The sequence below is a fragment of the Lepidochelys kempii genome, chromosome 7 (assembly GCF_965140285.1).
Source record: "Lepidochelys kempii isolate rLepKem1 chromosome 7, rLepKem1.hap1, whole genome shotgun sequence".
Taxonomy (NCBI): Eukaryota; Metazoa; Chordata; order Testudines; family Cheloniidae; genus Lepidochelys; species Lepidochelys kempii.
Window position 1 is genome coordinate 92609142 of NC_136386.1, and position 26164 is coordinate 92635305.

The following is a 26164-nucleotide window of genomic DNA, read 5'->3' on the forward strand; positions in this document are numbered from 1 at the left end:
TGTGCAGCACCTTGCCGGAATGCTTAGCACTTTGAAGAATCAAGTTCTTAGCACAAAAACATTTTAACCATTTTCCCCCCCTTTCCAGTTCAGGCCCTGCAAGTCCACAGGGTCCTGTGAGCCATAGGTCAGTTCCATGATCTAGCTGAAATTAAAGTGGGCTCTTAGCTGCCCTATGCAGTGTTTCTCAAATGCGGCCACGGGCTTTCTTGCGGCCACATCTTCATGGTGGTGATTTGTGGGGGGAGAGAGGAGGCAAAGCAGTGACCCTTCCCCTGGGATCGCCAGCAGGGGTTGGTCCCTGCCCCCTTCTGGAGCCACAAACACTATAGGAGCAGGTGACCAGTGTGAGTTCCCCACCTTCCTGGGGGCGGTGGGGCTTGTGCATAGGTGCTGGAACTAAGGGTGCTCCCACACCCCTTGGCTTGAAGTGGTTTCCATTATATCCAGGGTTTAAAGTTTGATTCAATGGCTCTCAGCGCCCCCACTATAAAAATTGTTCCAGCACGCTTGGGCTATGGGCTTCAGCTCTTGGGTGGTGGGCAGCAGGCTCTAGCCATGCAGTGGCAGGCTCCATCCCCGAGCCTCAGGGCTTTCAGCTCTGGGTTCACCCCCCATTGTCCCTGGCCCCTGCTGCCTCCTCCAGACCCCAGTCTTGCAGCAGGACTCCAGGCTACAGCCCTGGACTCACGTTGCCCGCATTGCCCTGACCCACGCTGCCTCCTCCCCCTCCCTCCATCGCCCCTAGCCCTCCTGCCTCCTTACCAACCTCCACATCCAGGGTTTAATTTGTCCCTCTGCTTGCTGGGCACAAGTAAGTCTGCCGTGAAAAGTAATATTAACAAATATACAAATATCACTTTTTCACAGTAGCAGACTTGCTAGCTAGCAAGTCTTTAAAAAAAAAAGTACTTTATTTGTTTCAGAGTAGCAGCCGTGTTAGTCTGTATTCGCGAAAAGGAGTACTTGTGGCACCTTAGAGACTAACCAATTTATCTGAGCATAAACTTTCGTGAGCTACAGCTCACTTCATCGGATGAAGTGAGCTGTAGCTCACGAAAGCTTATGCTCAAATAAATTGGTTAGTCTCTCTAAGGTGCCACAATTACTCCTTTTCTTTTTACTTTATTTGTGTTTCTATTCTGTTTATCTCCCGTAAAGAAAAGAGACAACTGTACATTATTTTTGCTCTTGAGTCTGCAAAAAAACAACCCCTACATAAATAAATTACAATGATTTGGACATATATATATGCATATTTATTTGTTTTTCCTAAAGTTAATTACGTATTTTAGGAAAGATTGTCAGTGGCCACACTCTGAGACCACCAAAAAAATTTTGCTGTGAGAACACCTGCCTCGTAGTTAAGACTGCAGCAAACTTTCTATTTAAGAGCCACCTTTATAAAATGCTGTGAAATACACATGCCTCTGAAGAGTGCCATGGAAACTGGTAGGCCACCTCAAGTATAGGCATATAATATCTGATGTAAAATCAGGGTAATTTGACAAAAGATATAGGTCCTCCAAAAACAGGCCTGATTTTTAAAATTACTCTTCTGATGCTTTTTTGCCCACAAATTCCAAGAGAATGGAGGACTGCAGACTGTGCACGTGACAATCTGACCTGAAACTCCTGTTTAAATTTCAGCAATTTTGGTTAAATAAAGCTTATTCTTCAAGAAAGCAAAGCCTCGTTCCTGAATATGAGCAGCTCACAGTTGTTTAAGAAGAATTCAGTGAGTGATAGACTGATGGACTGACCTGCCAACAGAGGGCTTGTCACTAATGCATGTGAGCTATTCCAGGTAAACAGTGAAGGCTCTTTAGTTTTACCAAGCTATAAACTCCAAGCAAACAGTGAAGACAAGTCTAGACTCAGCTGGTGCCTTAGAGAGAGATAGATGGTAGTATACAAGCCCCAAGCCCATGAGTTTGACTTCACTTCTTACTTGACTCCACACACATCCAGCTCTCTCTGATTAAAGGAGCCATTTTGCCAAGTGGTATACAGTCAGTTTGTGATTACTTTTATGGCCTATGGTCTCTTTGGACCTACCAGAAAACTATGGGCAGCATCCACCTAAAAATTATATACCTGGGCTGCCCTTGACCTCATCTAACCTATGCCTTGGTCCTCTGTGTATAGAATCACTAGGGGCCCTGGAGATTTAAGAAGAAAGAGGATGTAGTGATTTAGGCAGTAAAATGCAACTAGAATCCTGACCCGCACTTTACTCATCTCAGGGCTTGTACACAACCACTTCTGTTGCTCGGGGTGTGAATAAGCCACCCCCTGAGTGAGGTAAGTTACCACGACCTAAGCACAGTGTGGACAGCGCTATATCCGGGGGAGAGCGTCTCCTGGAGACATAGCTACCCCCTCTGCTGAAGATGGTTTTATTATGTCCACAGGAGCGCTCCGGGCTGCCTTGGAGCAGCAGGCACGCGGCCGCATGGCACCACGGGCAGACTGCCTTATCCTGAGCCATGACACCGGTGCGCCACCACAGCCCCGCCGGATGGTGCTTCGGGCCCCACAAGGGCCATCGCTATATCGTCAGAAGCAAAGGCCCGCCCACCACCTGCCCTGAGGTGCCGAGGCACTAGTGCGCCGGGAGGGGCCCCTCACCTCACCACTGGGCTCTCACACTGAATCGGCCCCGCCCCTGCCTATATCACCGCCGACTCCGAGCCTCGCCTCGCGCACGCGCACACAGCAATACTCATGCTCTGGCGTTTAGTCTGGTGGCGGCCGTCCTTTCTGCGCGTGCTCTATGTGCCGCGCACCTAGCCCCTCCCCCAAGGCGGGCGCACGCACGCGCGCGCGCGCGGCGTGCCTGGTTGAGGCCGCTGGAACTGGGGGGGGGGAGTCTGGCCGGGGTTGACCTGGGTTTGCTTCCACCTATAGCGACGCGTGTCGGGGGCCGGGGCCATGGCGGGGGGCGGCCTGTGACAGACACTCGAACCGCCGCCGCTGCTGCTGGGAGGGGGAGCGCCATGGCCGGGCGGCGGGGCGCGGGCGGGGCGGCCCCCTTGGCGGAGGCGCCGGGCTGCGGGCCCGCGACGGAGCCGGCCCGGGAGCTGTTCGAGGCCTGCAGGAACGGGGACGTGGAGCGGGTTAAGCGGCTGGTGCGGTCCGAGAACGTGAACGGCAGGGACACGGCGGGCAGGAAGTCCAGCCCCCTGCACTTCGCCGCAGGTATCGGGCGCACGTCTGCTCTGGCGGGGCCGGCGCCTCCCGCCCGGGCCTGTGTGGGAGCCAGCCCGCGCCCGGCTGTGCCACGCACCCGGCCCGAGCCGCCTGGTGACTGGCCAAAGCGCGAATCCGGGAGCCTGGCCCTGTCGGCTCCGCTCGCGGCCGGCGCTGGGGGCTCGTGGCTCTGCACAGCGTATCTCCGCGAAAGGGGCTGTGTCCGTGCTTCAGCGACGCGCGTTGAGGGGGGTTGCCCACCCCCACCCCGTTGTGCACACGCCAGCCTGGCGATCCGCCCTGCTTGCTGGGCGCCAGACACCCAGTTGGTGATGGTGAGAGTCCCAAGCGCCACAGAGGTTGGGGCCTGCCCAGCTGAGCGGAAGACGGTGGCCGCTGACTGGTATGGCCTTCTGGCTAAGGTGCTGGATCAGGCCTCAGGCGATCTGAGGTCAGAGGTTGGCTGTGTTTCCAAACTTCCTGTTTGTAAAGTCCTTTGACTCTCAGGAACTGCGTTGGTTCCCCTCTGGAAAATTGGAGTATTAATGCTTTCTGCTCTACTGAAATGTTAGGAGATACTTTATGTCCTACTGTGAGTAGGGTATTTAAGTATCTGGACTGAGAGTTGAGGAGAACTAGCTTAGCTCATGTTGATTTTAAAACTGCCCTCTATTACTAGGACCTGTCAGACAGTGTAAGTCCCACACTTTTTTTGTTGTTGTTAAAAGAAAAGGAGTACTTGTGGCACCTTAGAGACTAACAAATTTATTTGAGCATAAGCTTTCGTGAGCTACAGCTCACTTCATCAGATGATGTTGGTGTCGCTTGGATTCAGTGCTTTTGGATGCCTAAATAACCATGACATCACAAAGTAGTCATTGCAACTGGCAAGGAGATTGTGCCCTATCGCTTCAGGCACAAATCTAATTGTAGCTAACATAAGTCTAACACTTATGTGGACTCTTTAGGCTTGTATATTGCAACTCATTTCTAGGGATAAATACTCACGGTGGAAATAGTACAAAATCAGTAGCCCATTGTTTGCCAAACATAGGTCATTATGAACATGTAGCCTTGCTGCTCCACTCTGCTTGGATTCCCCATTGAAGAGAGTCCTGCGGAAGGTGTGACTTTTCATATTCAAAGGCCTTCATGGGATTAGCCCTAATTACCTGAAAGCCTCTTGCAAGATAGCTGTGTTCCACTGAAACTGTGAAATAGTTTACCATTAAAGGGAAGCTTATGAACACTTAAGACAACTTTAATAAACTATGGAACTCCTCGTGCTTTCAAAACCTAAGTACCAAACTCATTTCTTTCAATAAGATCTTTACACACAGCACACCTTCAGTTGATTCATAAACTCAAATTCTTTTGCTAGCCAGTTAAGCTATTTCTACTACAGGCTTGGGAGTTAGAAGGTAATCTATTTTTAATTACTGAAGGGATGCTCCCAGTATAGTCTCTGTAAGTGCCTAGATAAGAATAACCCTGCTTAGTTTTGTCCAGTGGAACTTTAAAGACTCTGAATAACCTTAAATAAATCACACTTAGATAGGTGATGTATGCCACTAGGTAGCAGAGATGTTGGGAGAGGCCATGTGTTCCATATTCCTCCCTTTGGTTCCTGAACACAGGAGGATTACAAGGCTGTTACTGATGTCTTCCCTCCCAGAACTGCAGGATCTTTCTGGTGGAGAGACCTACCTGTCAGTCTCTCTTGGGAAGATATACTTATAGCCATGTTTCTCAAACTATTATACTGGTGATCTCTTTCACATAGCAGGCCTCTGAATGTGACCCCTCTTATAAATTAAAAATACTTGTTTATATATTTAACACCATTATAAATGCTGGCGGCAAAGCAAGGTTTGCGGTGGAGGCTGACCGCTTGCGACCCCCCCACCCACATGTAATAACCTCGTGATCCCCTGTGGGGTCCTGACCCCCAGTTTGAGAACCTCGGACTTATAGCCTTCCATTGGATGGAACTTTTCGACTGTGAACCTAACTCTAGTAAATGAAAAAGAGTAATGTGATTGGTAGCAAACTCGTGTTTGGGGTTTTTTTGTTCCGTCATTCAGAGTGTGAATAATAAGGGCTGCTCTCTCTGTCTTCTGTCTCTGGAGAATTACTGGACTACTTAAGATAGAAGTAACATACCAGGAAGTGGTAACAAAGGCTCTGCTGTAGTTTTGCACAGCAGAACCTCTGTTAATGAGGCTAGGTGTGCACACTTTTGTATTAATGCATGTGCTAGGCAACCTTTTTTATTTGGTTTAGTTCAGTTCGGGAGAAGTGTACTTATCCTGTAGGTTGTTGCTTTGCAACAGAGATGATGGCACTATACCAGGGAATGTGTGTTTCTTTTTCCCTTGTATTGTCACTCTGGCTTAGACTTTAAAAAGATGCAGCCTCTCTCTCCCATTCCTTAAATAATGGATTTCTGTTCTTCTTCCTGGTCTAACTGAAAAGGATTGAGAGAACTTGCTGTTCTCATGCATGTGCTGCTATCTGGAAACAATGAAGCAGGGGATCTTGGTGGAGATTAATCTTGATGTTTCTTAACTCCATTGCACACGTAAGATGAACCTAGGGCAGTTAAGTTGTATTGAAGCTTAAGTCAAGAGTGTCACTGTCTGCACAAAGTAGGCATGTAATCAAGTCCAATTAGCAAAAGTTAGGGGCATGTGTAAGGCTAGGTCTATGCTACAAAAGCACAGCTATGGCCATAGTGTAGACACTCATTAAGTTGATGAAAGGGTTTTTCTGTCACTCTAGTTAATCCACTTGTCTAAGAGGAGGTGGCGCGTCTCAGGAGGTATGAATTTTTCATTCCCCTGAGCATTGACAGCCTAAATTCTAGGTGTAGACTGGTCTGAGGATGATGATCTGCAGGCAGGCAACCCTTTGTCATGGAGCTTGACAACTAGAAAATGCCACAGATTCAAGGGATTTGTAGTAGCCAGAATGCCCTTCCTAGGAGCTAAACATTCAGTTTTAAAAACAAAACAAAACCCCCGGAAGATATGAGGAACAGATATATTTAGTTTGTAAACTCTTTGGAGCAGGGATTGTCCCTCACGTCTGTGTTGTACAGCAACTAGTAAGTGGGGTCCTGGTCCCTGACTACAGCTCCTAGGCAATAAAGTATACAAATAACTTGCAGGGAAATTAACCCAATGCCAAGAGGACACAGGAGCCTCTCCTAGTGACTATACATAAATACTGTTAGAATTGATGAGAAGCAAGAGAATACGGATATAAATCAGTTTCAAATCTGAGGAAAGTCCAGGAAGTCAGTCAAGTAAAAGTCTGAATAAGACCTATCACAGAAGTAGACAGAGGAAGATCCTCAGCTGTCATCAGTAACTGCATGATTGCTTGAATAAATATATAGATGTGTACCTCTCCTAGGCAGCAGAAAGATGTACTTAATTTGGTATAAAGGCTCTATTTAGTTGTAAATCAGCATGCTTTAATGCAGTGGTTCTCAAACTTTTATACTGGTGACCTCTTTCACATAGCAAGCTTCTCAGTGCGGACCCCCACCCCTTATAAATTAAAAACACTTTAAAGTATATTTAACACCATTATAAATGCTGGTGGCAAAATGGGGTTTGGGGTGGAGGCTGACAGCTTGTGACACACCCCCATGTAATTACCTTGTGACCCCCAGTTTGAGAACCCCTGCTTTAATGGTTATATCAACCAATGATAATGCACCTCTCTAGAAAATAAAGGAAGTACAAATTGGAAAGTTGATTTAATTTTAAGTTTTTCCACTTGGTGATTTAAATCATCATTTAAAAATCAATCTACACTGCTCACTAAGGTTTTTGGTTTCTCCAGGAAAAAAAAAAACTTGTGCCTCTTCTGTAGAGATAAAGGTGATTCTGAAGTGCCTCAAGGACCTTCATAGGCATCAATCACATCCTGTAAGATTTAGTTCTATGACTAGGATATACATGAGCAAGTGCCCTAAGTCATCCTAGCCTCTTGAAAAGAGAGAGCCGTCAAAACTTCAAAAAATGGACGAGATTTGCAGTGCTGGTGCATTTTCAATTAGAGAAATAGTTAAGTTAATAGTTAATAGTTAAGATGTAGCCAGCATTGGACTAACACCATTACAAAACTGCTTTATATAAATTTAGGCTTGTGTTAGTGCAAGATCACATTAAACCAGGCTTGCATAATTGTCACATGCCAGCCTAGGCATAATTTGCTTGTCCACTCCATGGTGGACAAAAATTGATATTTTACTTAAAAATATTACTTGCCCCACATGAGCAGACAAGTAGAATTTTGCAGTGCTTTGTTAAATTGGCTACATTTTTTGCTTGCCAGCAACTTAATCGGAATGTAAAGCCTCACTTGTTAATTAAAAAAAAATAAAAATCTGTTCATGCTTCACTTTTGTTCAGATATGTATAATTGTATTAGGGATCACTGAATATAGAAGTGGTGAACTTCCTGAAATTGTAGCTGTGCAAAGTCACTAAATTTTCCCCCACTGTACAATTTCAGAATTAAACCACATTTATTTTATAAGTGGGGGACATTCAGTTTGTTTTGAGCCAATGAATGGGGAGACAGTGAAAACTTTAAATTGGTAAGAAATCTACTTGCGTTCAATCAGGATCTTCCGTATGTAATGTTGACCTTTACAGACTTGAATAAGTTGTCTGTTGGGAGGTTTTTGGTAGATGGAAGATTTACGTTCTCTCACCCCCACCGGATGGTCAGTAATAAAAGCTTGTGGTTGGTTCTTTTTCTCTGCTTGGAAAAAGGACTGACTAGAGAAATGAGACATTGGCTCTTCAAGAGACCTATATTCTATATCTTTAAAACAAAATGAAAACCAAACCAAAAACCCAAGTTTTTGCTGCAGCAAAATTTGGTCAGTGAATTAGAATACAGAACCCAGTTTACTTCCAAACCAAGAAAGTTCAAGTAAAAGTATGTTAAAAATAGGCTAAGTGCCAGCATATTCATAACTAATTTTTCTATTTGTTTAATGTTTATACACAATTTAGTTTAACATTTTTTCCTATGAAACTTAAATATAGGTACTCTACAGTAAAAAAAAAAAACAAAAATCTAGCCTCTATCCAACATAGATGTTTTTTGAAGGAAGCTGCTGTTGTTGAGGTTTTAAGTTTCCTTCCAGAAACTTCATCCTTCCATTATCACTTTTTTAAAATAGTTGTGTATTACATGTTGCAGTGTGGCCATCCGTTCCCCCCACTTGTGGCTGGACTACAAGGACATTTTTGCTTCGCAGCCTTTAAGCTAACTGGATCTTTTCCTCAGAAATCGAGAGGCTCATGGTTTTAGATTCAGAGATCCCAGGTTTAAACACTGCTGCTGACATGTTCAGAGGTGTTGCAGTATACTTGGAAGCTCATAAGAATTTTCATACCAAATCAGAGTAATAGTTAAGTACTCTGGTATCCTATTTCTTCCTTATTCCAGGAAGTTAAGACTTGACTAAACACAAAAGTTGTACTTCATTAACTACACTGGTATAGTGAAAATTGGTACAACAAGCCCCCCCTTCCCCCCCAAAAAAATACCCCTAACCAAAATAGTTATACCATTATAAAAGCTAATGTGTACACCCTGCTTTAATGGATGGATTATGCTTTTAAGGATGCGGTTTTGACTTGGCAAGCCAGTCAGTTGGCCACCTGTTATTTGACCAGTCAAACATGGTCAGTTATTTCAGCAGGAACGCTCTAATGTAGGCAGCAGCCTGGGCCTACCTTTTTGATTGCATCATAGTGCCATCGGTTAGCAAGCCTACTTAAGTGTCAATCATTCATTTTATTTCATGCTAATGCTATTGGTTGGGGAAAGGTGAATTAATAGAAAGATGAGCATTTTGATTATCTGGAATCTTCAAGGAAAACATTGTGTGAAGATCTTTATTTGTATATTAAGGCACTGGAGTACATGGTGGTTTGCAAAGCACATTAAACAAGACAAAAGATATGGTCCCTGCCCCAAATATCTTACAATCTAAATTTACTAGACAAACATACAGAAGTTAACTCAGAAAGGACTGAGGTAGGTATAGGACTGTTCAGTTATTAAACCTCCTCCCCCAACACAAGGAGCAAAGAGGCACAGCCATTAAGGGCGTGTCTACAGTGGCAATTTACAGCTCTGCAACTTCCATTCTCCGGGGTATGAAAAACACACGCCCCTGAGCTCAGCAAGTTTCAGTGCTGTAAAGTGCCAGTGTAGACAGTGCACTAGCACTGGGAGCCACGCCCCTTGCAGAGGTAGTTTGGTTGTTTTTTTTTAGAGTGCAGGGAGACTTCTCTTGTTAAAGTGCTGCCATGGCAGTGCTTTAGCATTGCCAGTGTAGACTAGCCCTAAGCCTCTCTTAACAAAAATCAGTTTAAAGAAAACCCCCAACACCTTTCTGATCTTCAGCAAAGCTAAACAATGTACATTAAAAGCTCAAGTAAATAAGCACTCATTCCTCCCCCTCAACAAAAAGCCTCTTCACATACCCCCAGCTATGCCATGTTGATCTATGAAAAAATTCTTTGCTGAAGGAGATGTGACATTGCATTTCTGTAGAGGCTACTACTCCCTTCCTGTTCTGTTTCTCCTGCCTTTTGAGTCCATTGTGTTTGCTGCAGGGAGAAGGGGCTGCCCTCCCTCTGAGAATCTGTAAGTATATGTCAGTGGGACTTGTGTTGGAGGGTCTCACACTAGTGTGTTAAAAATAACTGTTGATGTTGCAGTACCAGCAAAGACTTGGGCTAGCTACCCCAGCTTTAGCCTACCCTATCCTCCGGGTCTGAGCCCAGGTGTCTAGCCCAAGTCCCAGCTAGTGCTGCAGTGTTCATACACCTGACTAGCACAATCCCCATTAGCATAAGTCAGTCTACCAGCATGCCTTCACCTTAAGGGTCTTTGTAGGGAGGGGGCGGCATGCCTGAAGACATTGTTATTGTCTTAAGTATTCTGGAACAGCAGTAGTTAGAAATAGAACTGAATGGGTACTGTTTGATTTAAGTACAAGAGATATTTTTTTAATCGAGAGAGCATTTTAGAAATAGTGATGCATTTATAATTGTAACGACAGGGTCAGGGAAAGCCAAAATCATTTTTATGAACTTTTTTTACGAGAGGTGAACATGAAAAAAATTGTTAAAGTTGAGTGCAAGTTTTGTTGTTCTGAGTATGTAACATGTAGACAGAATACAGAAACACTTCTTGAATTCTTGTGATGTGTCCAGCCACTGTTAGAGAGATTATTGCAGTCACTTTTGGGAGGGCGGGGAGGAGAAATTTTTCTACTGTGCATTCTCTTTCTACATAGTCTTCAACAGCAGCATTATGAAGCATGGAGCCTTTTGATGAAGAGATATGAGTGACAGTGAAAGTGAAGCTGATTTCATTTCTTCACCTTCTAATAAGAATTTTTCTACTTTATCAGCTTCAGAACTCCTACTCCTGGAAAGTCTTCAGATATTCATCAAATTGATAAAGAGGTTTTTGGATAGAACTAATAATGACCAGAAAATGACTTTGATTGTGTGTTTGGATGTATTTATGTCATGAGGACACCATTTCATGTAGTTGAAAATCCTCATATGCTAGAATTTTTTTTATAGGTTGCATCCAATTTACAAAGTACCAAATATTTGCAGGACGTTTTTTGAATGACAAAGAAGGCAACTTGAAAAAGAGTTGTTCATATTGTGCAAGCTCCTCACATGTGTCTCGTGTATGATGGAGTAATATTTGCAATGAGTGAGTCATCAACTTCGTAGTGACAAGTCAGCAGCCAGTGTTTTACTGAGCATCTGATCATCACCACATTGCCCAACATTATTGCTGACCAGTTTTAAAAAAAAAAAAAGCAATGCATTGGGTCCACAAAAAGTTATTTTGGTTGTGACCAACAGCGTGGGTAATATGAGAGCTGCTTGGGCTTTGTTGAAAAATTAATATCCACACCATCTGTGTTACATATGTGCTGCCCATATGATGCAGCTTTTCACTGGTGATGTTGAAAATTATGTCAGCTTTCTCATCATACGCCAAAAGAGAAAAGCATCATCAGATTTTTCAAAATCAAATGCCCAGCAGCCATTTTATAGCGTAATTTATTACAGCTCTCAGTTTCATCTGAGTATGACAAGGCTTACTCAGTACAATGGACATCTTCTGTTAAATGTCTGTGTTCTTCAAATAAGCAAGAAGGCTCCTCAAACAGCTGCTGTTGAAGGAGTAGAAGAGTAATCCTTACTGACATTCTTGACAATATATTTTTGGATGCAAAACTCAAAATTTATTTCACTGCTTTAAGCCATAGCCACTCAAAATATGGAAAATGATAGTTCTGCATTGTCTGATGCCAAGAAAAAGTACCTGAACATTAACTTATTTGTGAGAATACTGAATACAGTCCACTTACAAAAGCTCAAGAGAAAACAAATATACGAAATATCGCTGAAAAAAATCAAGTGATCATTTCCACCCATAATGCTGCCTGCCTTCTTGAGCCACAGTTCCTGGGCCAGGGCTTTGCTGATGATGAATTTGATTAATCTCGTGACCTCATAGTGTCTGTTGCAAATTTCAAAGGATATATAAACAGTTTGGATGGAGGTAGAAAATTATAAAGCAAGACACATCCAGTTCAGTCCTAAAACAATGGAGTACCATCCCAGCAGTTGAATACAGAACAGGTTGCTCCTTCGTCATGGTGGTAAGGGTTGCGTCATCCTTGCACTCTAGCTACAGTGGCAGAAATTCTTTTAGTGCTTCTTTGTACTACTACATGTGTGGAATAAAATGGATAGGATTGAGGAGAAATTTTCAAAAACAAGAAATAGACTGAAGACTTCCAGTGGGAAGCTAGTGAGCATGTATCACAGTTCAAGATTAGAGAAGAAAATGGCAGATGAAGAGTTGATTCAGTAATTATCAGACGAAGGCAATGCTGCTGTGTTTTGGCAGATATAGATGAAGCAGATGATGCAAGCAAGAGGTTTGAGGAGTTGGCCTGCTACCTAGCTAGCATAGGTGCATTTAAAAATGACTCTCCTTTTATAGTTTTATTTCTAATTTCATATTTCTTTTGTAACCGTTGAGTCTGGAATAACATACGCATCTAATTGCTAAAAGGTAGTAATTCTCATTTTTTTAGAGCTTCATTTGATTGTGTGTTTGCATTTTTCTGAGTTAAAATAACTCAGTAAAGTAACTTTTTTTGTAATTAGGCATAAGTATGACTCTAAGGCAGTGGTCACCAACCTGTAGATCGTAATCAACTGGTCGATCCTGGAGCCTCTGCCAGTATCACAATCTCTGGCCACTAAAAGTCCGGCCGTGCAGTGGGGCTAAGGCAGGCTCCCTGCCTGCTCTGGCCCTGCGCTGCTCCCGGAAGCAGCCAGCATGCCCTTGAGGCCCCGGGGGAGGGGAAAGGAGGGGAAGGGCTGGGCAGGGGTCTCCACGTGCTGCTCTTGCCTGTAAACACAGCCCCCGCAGCTCCCATTGGCTGGGAATGGGAAACTGCAGCCAATGGGAGCTGCGGGGGCAGTGCTTGCAGAGAGGGGCAGCACGTGGAGCCACGTGGCCCCACCCTAACGGGGCGTGATGGTCGGTTCCAGGAGTGGCATGGGGCCAGGGCGGGCAGGCAGGCAGTCTACCTTAGCCCTGCTGCGCCACCACCCGATGTAAGTGCTGCCCAGCAGGAGCCCGCACCTCTCCTGCACCCAAACTCCCTCCCAGAGCTTGTACCCTTCACCCCCTCTCACACCCCAACCCCCTCCCCCAGTGAAAGTGAGTGAGAGTGGGGAAGAGCAAGCAAGCAATGGTGGGTGGATGGATGGAGTGGGCAGGGCCTCAGGGAAGGGGAGGGGTAGATCCTGGGTTGCATTTAAATTTAAAAAGTGATCTTGTGCATGAAAAGATTGGAGACCACTGATCTAAGGCTATGCCTAGTGGAGACCATAACGTTATATTCTTTTTTGTTACTATTCTATTAAATTAGTTCTTTAAAATATAACCATATTTTACATCATTTGGCAATGTTTGGCTGGTCAGCTGAGTAGTTATTTCTTGACCAGTCAAAGGCCCAACCCTAATGGGTGTATATATTCTTTATATATTTCTGATTCTCTGGTGACTATGAATGTTCTTATAATTCATTGGCCAAGTGAAGCAAGGTCTAATATGCAGCTCAATAGTGTGTGTGTAAATTGAAACACCAGAAAAGCGTGAATCACTGGAAAACCATGGCACCCAGACTGTCTGGTGCTGCACACAGAGGAAATCGCTCTGCTTCCCCCTGATGCTGCTTGCACCTCTCAGAGGTAGCAGCTTAACTAACTTGTTGCATGGAGATCATGGTCTGTAGTCTGGGCTCTACCAAGAATGAGAGCCTTAGAGTATTTTTAGGGGGGAAGCAGGGACTGGAGTGGAGAGACCACACCGGGGCTTGCAATGATATAATTGTAGTTGTGTGTATAAACAAGGTCTTAGTGACTTGCTCACGCTCACAGAGGAAATCTGTAGTAGAGCAGAGAATTTAACCTAGTTTTCTGGAGTGCTTGGGGCACCTTAAGCATTCAACCATCTTTCTTCCCTATGCTTGTCGACGTCCTGCACTGATATTTTCAGGTTACTACTGTTTATTCTAGCCTTTCTGACCAAGATAGCTGTAGTTAGACTATATACACGTAGGTGTAGTATCAGTATACTCTTTAGCATTAGATGTAGGGTTTTTAATTTTAATACGTTGGTTTCAATAAAAGTACTGCTGTAGCAGAGAACTCAGTTGTGGTTTCTTCTATAGCAGTTTCCCTATTTAAGTGTCTTGCTTTTCTAATTTTAATCTTGGACTTTCTGATTCTTTCAATGCCTAGTGGTTTATACAGAGTCATCTTCTTGTTTTAGGTTTTGGTCGGAAGGATGTAGTTGAATATTTGCTTCAGAGTGGTGCCAATGTCCATGCACGAGATGATGGTGGCCTCATTCCTCTTCATAATGCCTGCTCTTTCGGTCACGCTGAAGTTGTCAATCTTCTTTTGCGTCATGGTGCAGATCCTAATGCTCGAGATAATTGGAACTATACTCCTCTTCATGAAGCTGCCATTAAGGGCAAGATTGATGTCTGCATAGGTAACTTTATCAAATTTCCCCCTCAACTGACTTGTGTGAGATTAAAACCTTGCAAAGCCCAATTCTTTAATAAAAAAAAACAAAACAAAACAAAACACCAATCTCTGCCCATCACTAAATTCTGGTTTGTCAGGTTCATGCTCACAGAAACAAAAAATTTACTGTGAGCGGAAACTTGACATATAAAAATCTGTTGACACATACTACATGTTACAGAAATGCAAAAATCCCCCTGCTGCCTTATATGGTTCTCTCTCAGGTGGAGAGAATTACATGGTGGGGGCAGGGGAAAAGTAGTCATGTAAAGTGGATTTATTTTAGGAGTAGTATTTTGACTACTAAGTGGTCTTTCTCTCTTCCCACACTCTGTCTTAGACCCATCTATCCTGCCCTGCTGCTGGTCCCCATAACACATGGAAGCAACAGAAACTTTAACATAATGACTTAGGTCTTTTGTGCCTCCCCAACTGGGCCATTCTGTTGATGGATCTTGGTGGGATGACAAGCCATATTTCAAAAGCCCAGTTTCTATCAGAGTTGTTTCACATAAAAGACTTTGCTATTTTATAGTACTGCTGCAGCATGGTGCTGAACCAGCCATCCGTAATACAGATGGAAGGACAGCTTTGGATTTAGCAGACCCATCTGCCAAAGTAGTGCTGACTGGTAAGTGGTGTCTTTTTAAATTTGTAACTGATAGATTATGGCTACCAGTGCTCCTATTTCAAAAGTAATATGCTTTTATGCTTCAATATGCTTCAAAAGTAATACGTTGGATTTTTCTTAAATACTAGTTTAATTTCTATTTATTTGTGGCCAGACCCCAAGTATAGGTGACAGAACCTATCAGAATTTCAAGAGCACAAAGTGCTAATTGTTTTAAAGAGGGGAAACAGCTGGAGACTGCTCTCTAAATACTGAAAGAGGAGGATAAGCAGAAAACTTTAGATCATAAAAGCTTTTTTCCATGGATTTTATGCTTTCGATAGGTAAGGAAATCATTTTCTCTTCACTTTCAGGTGAATACAAGAAGGATGAACTCTTAGAAAGTGCCAGGTATGTATTAAATGTAGAAAACAATTTGCATATGGCATTATTTTCAGAATAACCCACTTTTTAATAACACATACAAATTAATTTTAAGTTTGCTTTCTGAGTACATACTAGGCCTTGGGCAGTCATTTTTGGGTGAAATTAATAAAACAATTATGGCACTCTTACCTCAGGACCTTGTCCTAATGGAGTCCCAGCATATAGCTCAGGGCTATATATGATGTGATGCACAGTAGCTACTGGCTTGTAATATGTCAATGTTCATATTGTATAATTTGAAATCCTTTGTAGAAGTTGTTTTTAGTAGGTTTGAAACATCCCAAATAGCTGTTTTGTTGGTTCTGCTATTTGTGCAACACTGTAAATAGTGAAAGCAACTAAAGTTGTTTTTATATGCAGTATCAATTGGCCAAAATGTCCCATGTTTGTTTAAACAATCTTTTTTTTCCTAGGGGTGGTAATGAAGAAAAGATGATGGCTCTTCTTACACCATTAAATGTCAACTGTCATGCAAGTGATGGCAGAAAGGTATTTTAGCTCAAAGCCACATTTAAAGACATTTTGTTTTGAAATGTTAACATTTAGATTTAATTCTTTACATTTAAAACTACCATTTGAGTCAGATTTTTGGTATGTCATATTCAACTTGTACTTAAAAAATTGTGTTTGAAGACAGTGGCAACTGTCAGATACTTTTCTTCTTTGCTTAAAAAGAACTATATCCACCACTTTTTGCATTTGTCTTCTGGATCAAGGAGTAGTGGCAGAACAACTTTCTTATGCTGACTGACCTTCTCTGCAGCTGTGCTGATGTCAAAGTTACAACAAAAGCTTTCCCTCTTTGATCCTAATAGTTGCCAAGTGAGTTGAAGAGTTGTATCCATGCTCCTCTTTTGCACCACCTCCATCCTGTGTCCCCAAGACTTGGCACTGGCTCTGACGTCACTCTTCTTACAGTAGAGTTTACGCTACATTTACAGGGTCTGGACTTATTCCTGGCAGGATAAGGGTATCTTGGCTAAAAATGCCAAAATTCCCATCCAAAATTTTTTTGAAATTTCATTAGTTTGAACCCATAGCTTTCCTGAAGGTTTAAGTCGCTATCTATAGCCCTGTCATGGTTCCCATTTAGATATTTGTATGGGCTCATTCCCTTAAGTTTCTGTGTTTTCCCCAAGCCAGTTTCTTACGTGTTACACCTTGCAGTTGGATATTTGAAGCTCTCCAAAGCTTTTAAGTGTCTGAGCATCAATACTACTACTTCCCCCTCCCTGTGGAGCATGAATCTGGTCCAACTGTGCAATCCCCTCAAGTTGATGAACCTATCCACAGCCTGAATGAAGAAAACATCTCTGTGCAAATCCTGTTGCTTCAGGCCTTTTGCTCGGTACTCCTTACTAAACACTCCCATGCCTACTGACTGGACAGATCATAGAGCAGTCGTCTGCCTAGGGAGTTCAGATGGAAGATAAGGTGAAGTTTTTCTGTTTGTTCTGCATATAATCACAGTCTTCTCTCCAGCACAGTTAACTGTCACTGTGGCTTATTTTTAAAATTAACTTCTTACTTGGTAAAGAGAACTGTTTATAATCTGGCACTATATGCTGGTAACAGCCAAGTCACAGAGGGAGCCTCAGGGGGAGGGCTTTGGCACATCTGTGGAAGGACTAACCTGGGAGGAAGTGGGAGCTGACTGCAGAGCCCAAAAATCTGTCACTGTAGTTGTTGTTTGCCTGAATGTATTAGTGGTGAGTAAAGCCTTGCAATGTGTATTGATGGTAACTAAATCACGGGGGGGGGAGTGAGCAGGTAGGGAAAAAATGTCCTTTACACAAATACTTATTAAATAACTGTTCAAACATTCTCTCTCTGCTGATGGTACAAATATTTTGAGGACTCAGATAACTTAATTAGTTGTATTCCTTTTACATTTCACAATGTTTGATTAGTTAATAATTGAACTTATAATTTGGATTCATTCTCTCTCTCCAGTCAACTCCATTACACTTAGCAGCTGGGTATAACCGGGTTAAGATTGTGCAGCTGTTACTACAGCATGGAGCTGATGTACATGCCAAGGATAAAGGGTGAGTTTTCTTTCACTTGTGTTTAGAATGTATCAATAATGTACTTTTACGTGTAATAAAGAATTCTAATGTTAAAAAAAAAAATTGACCTGGAACAAATACCAGAAAACTCAAAGTTGAGGCAGATGTACCATCTCTAACTTTATAATTGTGACATTCTAATTTTTGGTCACAACCTTATGAGAAACCTGCCAAGCAATAAAACTAATACTGAATCATCCATAAAACATATTCATTCTAAGAGAGGAACTGCCAGCCTGTGTATGTCCAAAAGACTTTAAAAGGCTTACATTTTAAAAAAAATGCTTTCATACCATACCTATCAAAATTCAGTACACATGTGTGGTTAGTTCAGTTTTCATTTTCCTTTGAAGACCCCTTTCACTTTGAAAATGGTTTTCTGATTGGATTCCCATGATTTCTCATTTTAAAAGGTTATACTCAAAAGAATAAACATTATTTTTGTTTCCCAAACACTGAATTTGATAATATATTACTCCTGAGAGCATTCTGCACCAAAAAATAAAAAATTCTATACACAGTATTTTAAAAATCTGCAAAATTCTGTGTGTTTTATTTGTCAATAAATAAATGCAGAGGCTCCAGCATGGCAGTGGGAAGCACAGCCACTGGCTGCACAAAGGTGGAAGATCACCCTGCAGCACTCCTACCCCCAGAACATGGACAAAGCGGTGAGGCTGCACCTGACACAGCACAAGAGGCCTGGGCCTGCCCCAGAAATACCCTAGGGCCATGCCCCTCTGCGTCAGGTCCACCAGGTGTGGGGCAGATGGGCTCAACCAGGCAGGATCCAAGTGTGGGGAGATCCACATGTGGGGTGAGAGGATTCTGTGTGGGACAATCTGGGTGCAGGCAGCGCAGTGGGGGGTCTAGGTGTGGGGGGGATCTGGATGCACAGAGGCTCATTTTGAGGGGGTTCCAGGTGCAGGGGCAATGGGACTCTGCAGGGGCTTCCAGGTGAAGGTTGTTGGGGCTCCGTGGAGGGGTCTGGGTGTGGGGATCTCAACGAGGGGGGTCTTGGTGCTGGTGGAGTGGAGCTTGGTGGGGTGGGGGTCAGAGTGCAGCTAATTGTTAGTTAGTGGTGTGGGGGTCTGGATGTGGGGGCTCAGGTTGGTACAGAGATTGGGGCATCAGGGTGGGAGTATGAGTCCAGAGAGCTCAGTGGGCAGTGGTCTGGGAGCAGGGATGGGGGTCTGGAAGCAGGGGGTCTGGGTGCAGACGGCTCCAGATGCAGGGGTTGAGGTTCAGTGGGGTGGGGTTCGGGTATGGAGGGCTAGGGGGCTTTCTGGATATACCAGGTAAGGCTTGGCAGGGGTGTCTGGGTATGGGAGGTCCGGATGCACAGGAGTTGGGTGGATGGGGGAGCAGCTTCCTGTACAGTGACCCCCTCCCCCCACAACTGAGAAGTGATGGGGGCAGGAAGCAGGGGAGGATGCTGACCTTCCTGCAGCTAGCGGAAGTTTCTGGGGGTGGGTCTGACACAGCCCCAGCCACTCCTTGTAGGGGAAGAGGAAGTCCTGTCCTCTCCTGTCTCCAGCCCAGCCAAGACTAGCAGCTGATCTCCATCCCCCAGTGATTTACCTCTCCTCCAGATGCCTGAAACTTGTACCTGCGCTGCTAGGGAGTGGTGCTCTTGCAGCTTCCCCTTGCTTCCCTGTCAGAAAGTCATTTTTCTGCAGGGAAGCAAAGAAATCTGTGGGGGACATGAATTCCGCCCACACACAGTGGCACAGAATTCCTGTAGGAGTAATATATTTCTAAGCATTCACTTAGCATATAAGGAACTTTTGCTATTGCTAAGTATAGAAATGCTAATTGAAACATGGTAAATTCATACAAATTTACAGAAAATATTTAGTCTCTAGAAACCTTTTTTAAACATCATGAATAAATAGGCTGAAATTATAGAAAATAGAATCTTAAGTCTTTATTCCCAACATATCACTTCAGGATGGATAGAACAGCTGCCAGATCAAAGGGTTGCAAGGCCCTTGTAAACTTGAAACCTTTGTCAGTCCATTGCTACCCTTGCAATGATAGAGTTTCCTGGCTGTCTAAATTACATTACGTGCTTCTCCAGCTACCAGAACAGGATCAGGAGGGAGCAGAGGTGGCTTAAACCATCTTAGTTTTCCCTCCCTGTGGAGGCAAGGTCTATACTGTGTTCTTAGATGTATAGTACAGAACCTTGCTCAGTGATATTAACACTAAACCAGTCAGACTTCTTTAGCATGCTAAAGAAAAGAGATTGTGCAACAAAACTTTTTAGGGATAAAGGAAAAATTACTGTCTTCCTTGAAATAAGTTCTCCCAATACAGTGCTTTCCACGTAGTGTAATTACTGTTTAATTTCATAAAATCTCTGGAACCAAGTCACTTACAACAAATACAATGCAATTTCCATGTGATTATGGAATTCATTGTGCAATTTATTGTATGTTAAACAGACATTGATTTCAATAACTTTGGAGGTTATTGTCTCATATCTCTGTTTTCCCATCACTTTTCAGTGGGATAGCTGGGTTTTTTAATTTTTAGAATTGATAGAAAGCTACATATTGTTGTTTGTAATTTACTGAGTTTACATACTTGTAACCCAAGCGCATATAACATGTTTCTCCCTCCCCCCAACTGCTTAGAGATTTGGTGCCACTTCACAATGCCTGTTCCTATGGTCATTATGAAGTAACAGAACTTCTAGTAAAGGTTGGTATTTAATTTCATTCCTCTTTCAAACTGGGTGAAATTCTTCTATTGTGAATTTTTTCTGTTTTTTGAGTGTCACTTATCTTCTTGTATTTAAAATCATTTAAAAAAGACAGGCAGAGTTGGTAGGTTAATTTGATATATGTACACTCACTTCACTCTCCTGCCCAGAATAAGTTAAAGCATGCCCTGTAAAGCTTGTTATAGAAATGCACTGCCACTTTAAAACTTGAACTGTTCGTATCAAGATGGAGTTGCAGTGGAAGTCAGCATTTGGAAATACACTTTACTTTTAAGTTATGGAGGTGTCATGATGGCTTGTAAGATTAGTGTAGGGCTAGAATTGTTAGGGTTTTAAAATATTGTAGAAATACCGACCCAATAGTTCTAGCACTCTAGATGTAAACAAAGATTTAGCAAAGCTTTTTAAAAAGTTGTTGTCTAAAGAGATAATTTGTAAGCCTTATTCCAGCCCTGTACAAATTAAGGCACCAATCCTGAAACTGTTTGCATGCAGGCACAACAATGCATATCTGTGGAGTCCCATTGAAGCCACAGGGGCTCTGCATTGACACAGCAATGTGCTCACACAAATTTGCAGAATTGGGTCTTGAAAAGAGTGACATTCATCCGTCTCAGACATATTTATTGTTTATAATAAATCAGAAATATTTATTGTTTATAATAGTCTCTGAGCCTGGAAAATATTCCCTCAGAGCCTACAGCTAGATTTGTTACAGTAATTATCAATCAGATGGAGATAAAGGAAAGAAAAAGAAAAAAATACATAGGAAAAATGATTAACCTTAACTACTTGTGTTTATATATTCTGTATATACTCCAGACATAACATTTAAACAATTAGCAATCTTTACAAATTTTATTGTATCTAGAGAATATAAAAATTAGTGAACTAAAATGTTGAGAGATGGCTCTATTTGCACCAGTTCTGACATTTTGAACTTTTTTCTTAACTTCAGCCACTGATTAGTTTGCAGGGTTATTAAAAACATCCTTTTGGTCTCCAGTTCAGTGGTGCAGCGTTGGGGCCTAACTACAGAATCCTTACTACCCCTTGTGTATTATCTGCTTGCATGGAAACTCTATCCTTACAAACACACTTTCCTTCCCTGCTATCCTCTTTTGTACCCTATATTGAATGTTTATAGGCACTTCCTGTTTCTTCAATAAAATGTGAGAAGAGCGTCCTAGAAGTGCTGGCAAGACACTTCTGCGCACACTCACACAAACCCTCTCTCTTACAGGAGAAAGCAGAGCATGAAGGGCCCATGAAAAAATTCAAGTTATATTTGAGATTGCAAATATTCATTTAATGTTGAACCGCTGAAAAAGTCATCAGTCTCATGTGGAAATGAACAGTACTGCCTTCACTCTGACCCTGTGTCATTGCTCACAAACCTCTCTGCCCCACTCCCACCTCCCCAACTAGGAGAGAAGTGTATCTAGTTTCATTGCATGAGTGACTCAGAATATCAGGGGTGGCATGGTATTTACCAGAGGTGGTTTTTACCAGTAAAATTGTGGTTTTTTACACCCCTGGGAAAAACTAATTAGTCCCAGTTTAAGGCATTTTCTGTTTTAAAAACTGCTTCATAATTGCACGCAATTTTAGCTAAGTTTTGGTTAATAAGGTAGGGTTGTACAAATAAAAAGTAAATTGCAGTAGGTGTCATGTAATTATAATACTGAACATGGGAATGTCTGTCTACATTTTGGTGTGGTATTTTCTCAAGAAAGTTATACATGTCATGATTCATATTTCAGTTTTTAATGTTATATAAATATTGAAAACATTTGATTATATGAAACGATAGTCGTGCAGAGTTGTAGGCTTGAAGCATTAAGCAATCAGAAGAATGCAGAATTGCAGACTACCAATTCAGGTCCATTTGATCATGCTGCATTCTGTAGCAGAAGACCTACTTTGATACAGTGGATAGATGGAACCTAATCCTCAATTTTGAATGGATGTACCCAAAGTTTGAAAAAATTTGTTCTGTGCTTGGTGAAACTTGCTGGATGCTGATGCAATTATTTTTCTCAGTTTCCCAGTTTAAACTAAGTTTTAGATAGTATTTACCAGTGCCCTGTCCTAAACAATTTTTTCCCAGGAAATAGCCTTGCTAAAACTTGAAGTAGTTTAACTGGATTATTTTACTCTTGTTGTTGGTCTTATCATCATAAATTGTAAACTGAAACATCTAAACTGCATTCAGTAGTTCAAAATACACTTATGCAGGTGTGCACCTGTGTTTACATTATAGCACTTCTTTCTTGCCTTCTTTAAGAATGTAATTAGACCACTATGAAAAGATAGGTTTCCACAGCTTTTCCAGAATACACCATTTGGTGTATCAAATGTCATGTTGTATTCTGAGACTAACATGGATGCTTATATCTGGGCGTACAAAACTTTTAAGAACCAAACCAATACTTAGGGTCATACCAGATGGTGGTGGTAATGCTTACATAATACAGTAGAACCTCAGCGTATCAAACACCAGAGTTATGAACTGACCAGTCAACCACACACCTCATTTGGAACTGAAAGTACTCAATTAGGCATCAGCAGAGACTTAAAAAAAGCAAATACAGTCTAGTAATGTGTTAAATGTAAACTACTAAAAATAATAAAGGGAAAGCAGCATTTTTCTTCATACTGAAGTTTCAAAGCTATATGAAGTCAATGTTCAGTTGTAAACTTTTGAAAGAACAAGCATAACGTTTTATTCAGAGTTACAAACATTTCAGAGTTACAAACAACCTCCATTCTCTAGGCATTTGTAACTGAGGTTCTACTGTATATACATGTTAAAAAAATGGAAATTTCAAAAATTCCTTGACTTCACAAGCAAGCAATATAAAGAGGATTTTTGAAGTGTTCTTATAAAAAATTACATTGAAATGTCTCTATCTTAGACACAGATGTTACAGTTCTCCATAATGGAAAGCATAGGCATGGCATCAGACTTAAGGCTTATTGGATGACTAAAACTGCATTTGCATGTTTAAGATTTTTAGGTTTAACCTTAACTTGGCACTTACAGGATTTTATTAAAACAATATTTTAAATATTTTTCTCCTTAAGTAACTGCTAACTATTTAAAACCTTAATTTAGCTTAGATTTTTACCTGGAGTTTATTTTATAGTGTAAAATTTCAGGTAAGTATAGAAGTATGTACAGAATGACTAAATTTTTAGGAGAAAAATATGTAACTCAAGTAGATACAAAATACAGACTCTTTTGTCCTGGGCATGTCACAACTTTATTTCTAATCCGAAACTACTACATTTTGATGATTTGTGGGGGAATGAATCTACAACTCGTTTTAAATGTGTATTTTAAAACTAGTTAAAAGTTCAAACTATTGAATAAGTATTTTCTTGCTGTGTTAGCAGATTTATGTTGACTGACAATTTGTAACAAAGGAAGTGCTTCTCAGCATTTGAAGGCAAGTGACAGGATGAGGATTAGTGTTGCAATAGACTTTGTTAACCTTTTTTGTTACATAACAAAATACTAATGTCTAAAAAATGTGACTCTTAGTAAATATAAGTTGCCTTAAAGCAACTGAGTTTCTAAACATTTTCTTGTGTTCACAGACTGATTTATCATTTTGTCAAAAACTGTCAACTTCCTCTTGGGAAATGGTAGCTGTTACTTAGGCTAAAGAACCATTCAGTTATGTAGACAATAATGATGGAAGGATGATAATATAGTGGTGATCATAGTGAGAGGAAAGATGATTCAGTGGCTAGAGCTAGCCTAGAGTTTGGGAGACCTAGGCTCAATTCTTTGCTCCAACTCTGGCTTTCTTTGTGACCTTGTGCCCGTCACTTAGGGCTTGTGTACCCTTAAAATGCTACAGCGGCATAGTTGCACCACTGCAGCGCTTCAGTGTACACCAGCGGTTGGCAACCTTTGGTATGCGGCCCATCAGGGTAATCTGCTGGCGGGCTGTGAGAAGTGTTTAGGTTGACCGTCCGCAGGCACGGCCCCCCACAGCTCCTAGTGGCCAAGGTTCCCCATTCCAAGCCACTGGGAGCTGTGGGGTGCTGTGCCTGTGGACAGTCAACCTAAACACAATGTCTTGCGGCAGGCCAGCAGATTATTCTGATGGGGCGCATGCCGAAGTTTGTCGACCTCTGGTGTAGACACTACCTATGCCAAATGGAGGGGTTCTGTTGTCATAGGTAATTCACCTCCCCAAGAGGTAGGATTCTTCTGTCGACCTTAACTTGCTGACAAGGATACTGTGGGAGACCATGTCAAAAGCTTTGCTAAAGTCAAGATACAATACATCCACTGCTTTCCCTTCATTCACAGAACCAGTAATCTCATCATAGAAGGCAATTAGATTAGTCAGGCATGACCTTCCCTTGGTGAATCCATGCTGACTGTTCCTGATCACTTTCCTCTCATGTAAGTGCTTCAGGATTGATTCTTTGAGGACCTGCTCCATGATTTTTCCGGGGACTGAAGTGAGGCTTACTGACCTGTAGTTCCCAGGATCCTCCTTCTTCCCTTTTTTAAAGATTGGCACTACATTAGCCTTTTTCCAGTCATCCGGGACTTCCCCCGTTCGCCACGAGTTTTCAAAGATAATGGCCAATGGTTCTGCAATCACAGCCACCAGTTCCTTTAGCACTCTCGGATGCAACTCATCCGGCCCCATGGACTTGTGCACGTCCAGTTTTTCTAAATAGTCCCTAACCACCTCTTTCTCCACAGAGGGCTGGCCATCTATTCCCCATGTTGTGATGCCCAGCACAGCAGTCTGGGAGCTGACCTTGTTCGTGAAGACAGAGGCAAAAAAAGCATTGAGTACATTAGCTTTTTCCACATCCTCCGTCACTAGGTTGCCTCCCTCATTCATTAAGGGGCCCACACTTTCCTTGGCTTTCTTTTTGTTGCCAACATACCTGAAGAAACCCTTCTTGTTACTCTTAACATCTCTCGCTAGCTGCAGCTCCAGGTGCGATTTGGCCCTCCTAATTTCTTTCCTACATGCCCGAGCAATATTTTTATACTCTTCCCTGGTCATATGTCCAACCTCCCACTTCTTGTAAGCTTCTTTTTTATGCTTAAGATCTGCTAGGATTTCACCGTTAAGCCAAGCTGGTTGCCTGCCATACTTACTATTCTTTCGACACATCGGGATGTTCTGTCCCTGTAACCTCAACAGGGATTCCTTGAAATACAGCCAGCTCTCCTGGACTCCTTTCCCCTTCATGTTAGTCCCCCAGGGGATCCTACCCATCCGTTCCCTGAGGGAGTCGAAGTCTGCTTTCCTGAAGTCCAGGGTCCGTATCCTGCTGCTTACCTTTCTTCCCTGTGTCAGGATCCTGAACTCAACCAACTCATGGTCACTACCTCCCAGATTCCCATCCACTTTTGCTTCCCTTACTAATTCTTCCCGGTTTGTGAGCAGCAGGTTAAGAAAAGCTCCCCCCCAGTTGGCTCCTCTAGCACTTGCACCAGGAAATTGTCCCCTACGCTTTCCAAAAACTTCCTGGATTGTCTATGCAAAGCATAGCTATGCTTTAGCAAAGCTTTTGACACGGTCTCCCACAGTATCCTTGTCAGCAAGTTAAGGAAGTATGGGCTGGATGAATGCACTATAAGGTGGGTAGAAAGTTGGCTAGATTGTCGGGCTCAACGGGTAGTGATCAATGGCTCCATGTCTAGTTGGCAGCCGGTGTCAAGTGGAGTGCCCCAAGGGTCGGTCCTGGGGCCGGTTTTGTTCAATATCTTCATAAATGATCTGGAGGATGGTGTGGATTGCACTCTCAGCAAATTTGCGGATGATACTAAACTGGGAGGAGTGGTAGATACGCTGGAGGGCAGGGATAGGATACAGAGGGACCTAGACAAATTGGAGGATTGGGCCAAAAGAAATCTGATGAGGTTCAATAAGGATAAGTGCAGGGT

The 26164-nt window shown here is 42.5% G+C and overlaps 1 protein-coding gene across 8 annotated transcripts in view; it reads left to right on the forward strand.

Moving 5' to 3' along the window:
• The first annotated feature begins 2906 nt into the window (after positions 1-2906).
• Positions 2907-26164, forward strand: part of TNKS2 (tankyrase 2) — a 70240-nt gene continuing 46982 nt past the window's right edge. For 3 of the 8 annotated variants that reach the window (XM_073353834.2, XM_073353839.2, XM_073353836.2), the window contains exons 1-7: positions 2907-3201; positions 14119-14343; positions 14914-15009; positions 15363-15399; positions 15849-15924; positions 17389-17483; positions 20144-20210. In XM_073353834.2, the coding sequence (XP_073209935.1) occupies positions 3000-3201; positions 14119-14343; positions 14914-15009; positions 15363-15399; positions 15849-15924; positions 17389-17483; positions 20144-20210 (798 nt within the window). In that variant the 5' untranslated portion in view covers positions 2907-2999. The other 5 variants (XM_073353838.2, XM_073353837.2, XM_073353840.2 and 2 more) reach the window with 4 other exon arrangements.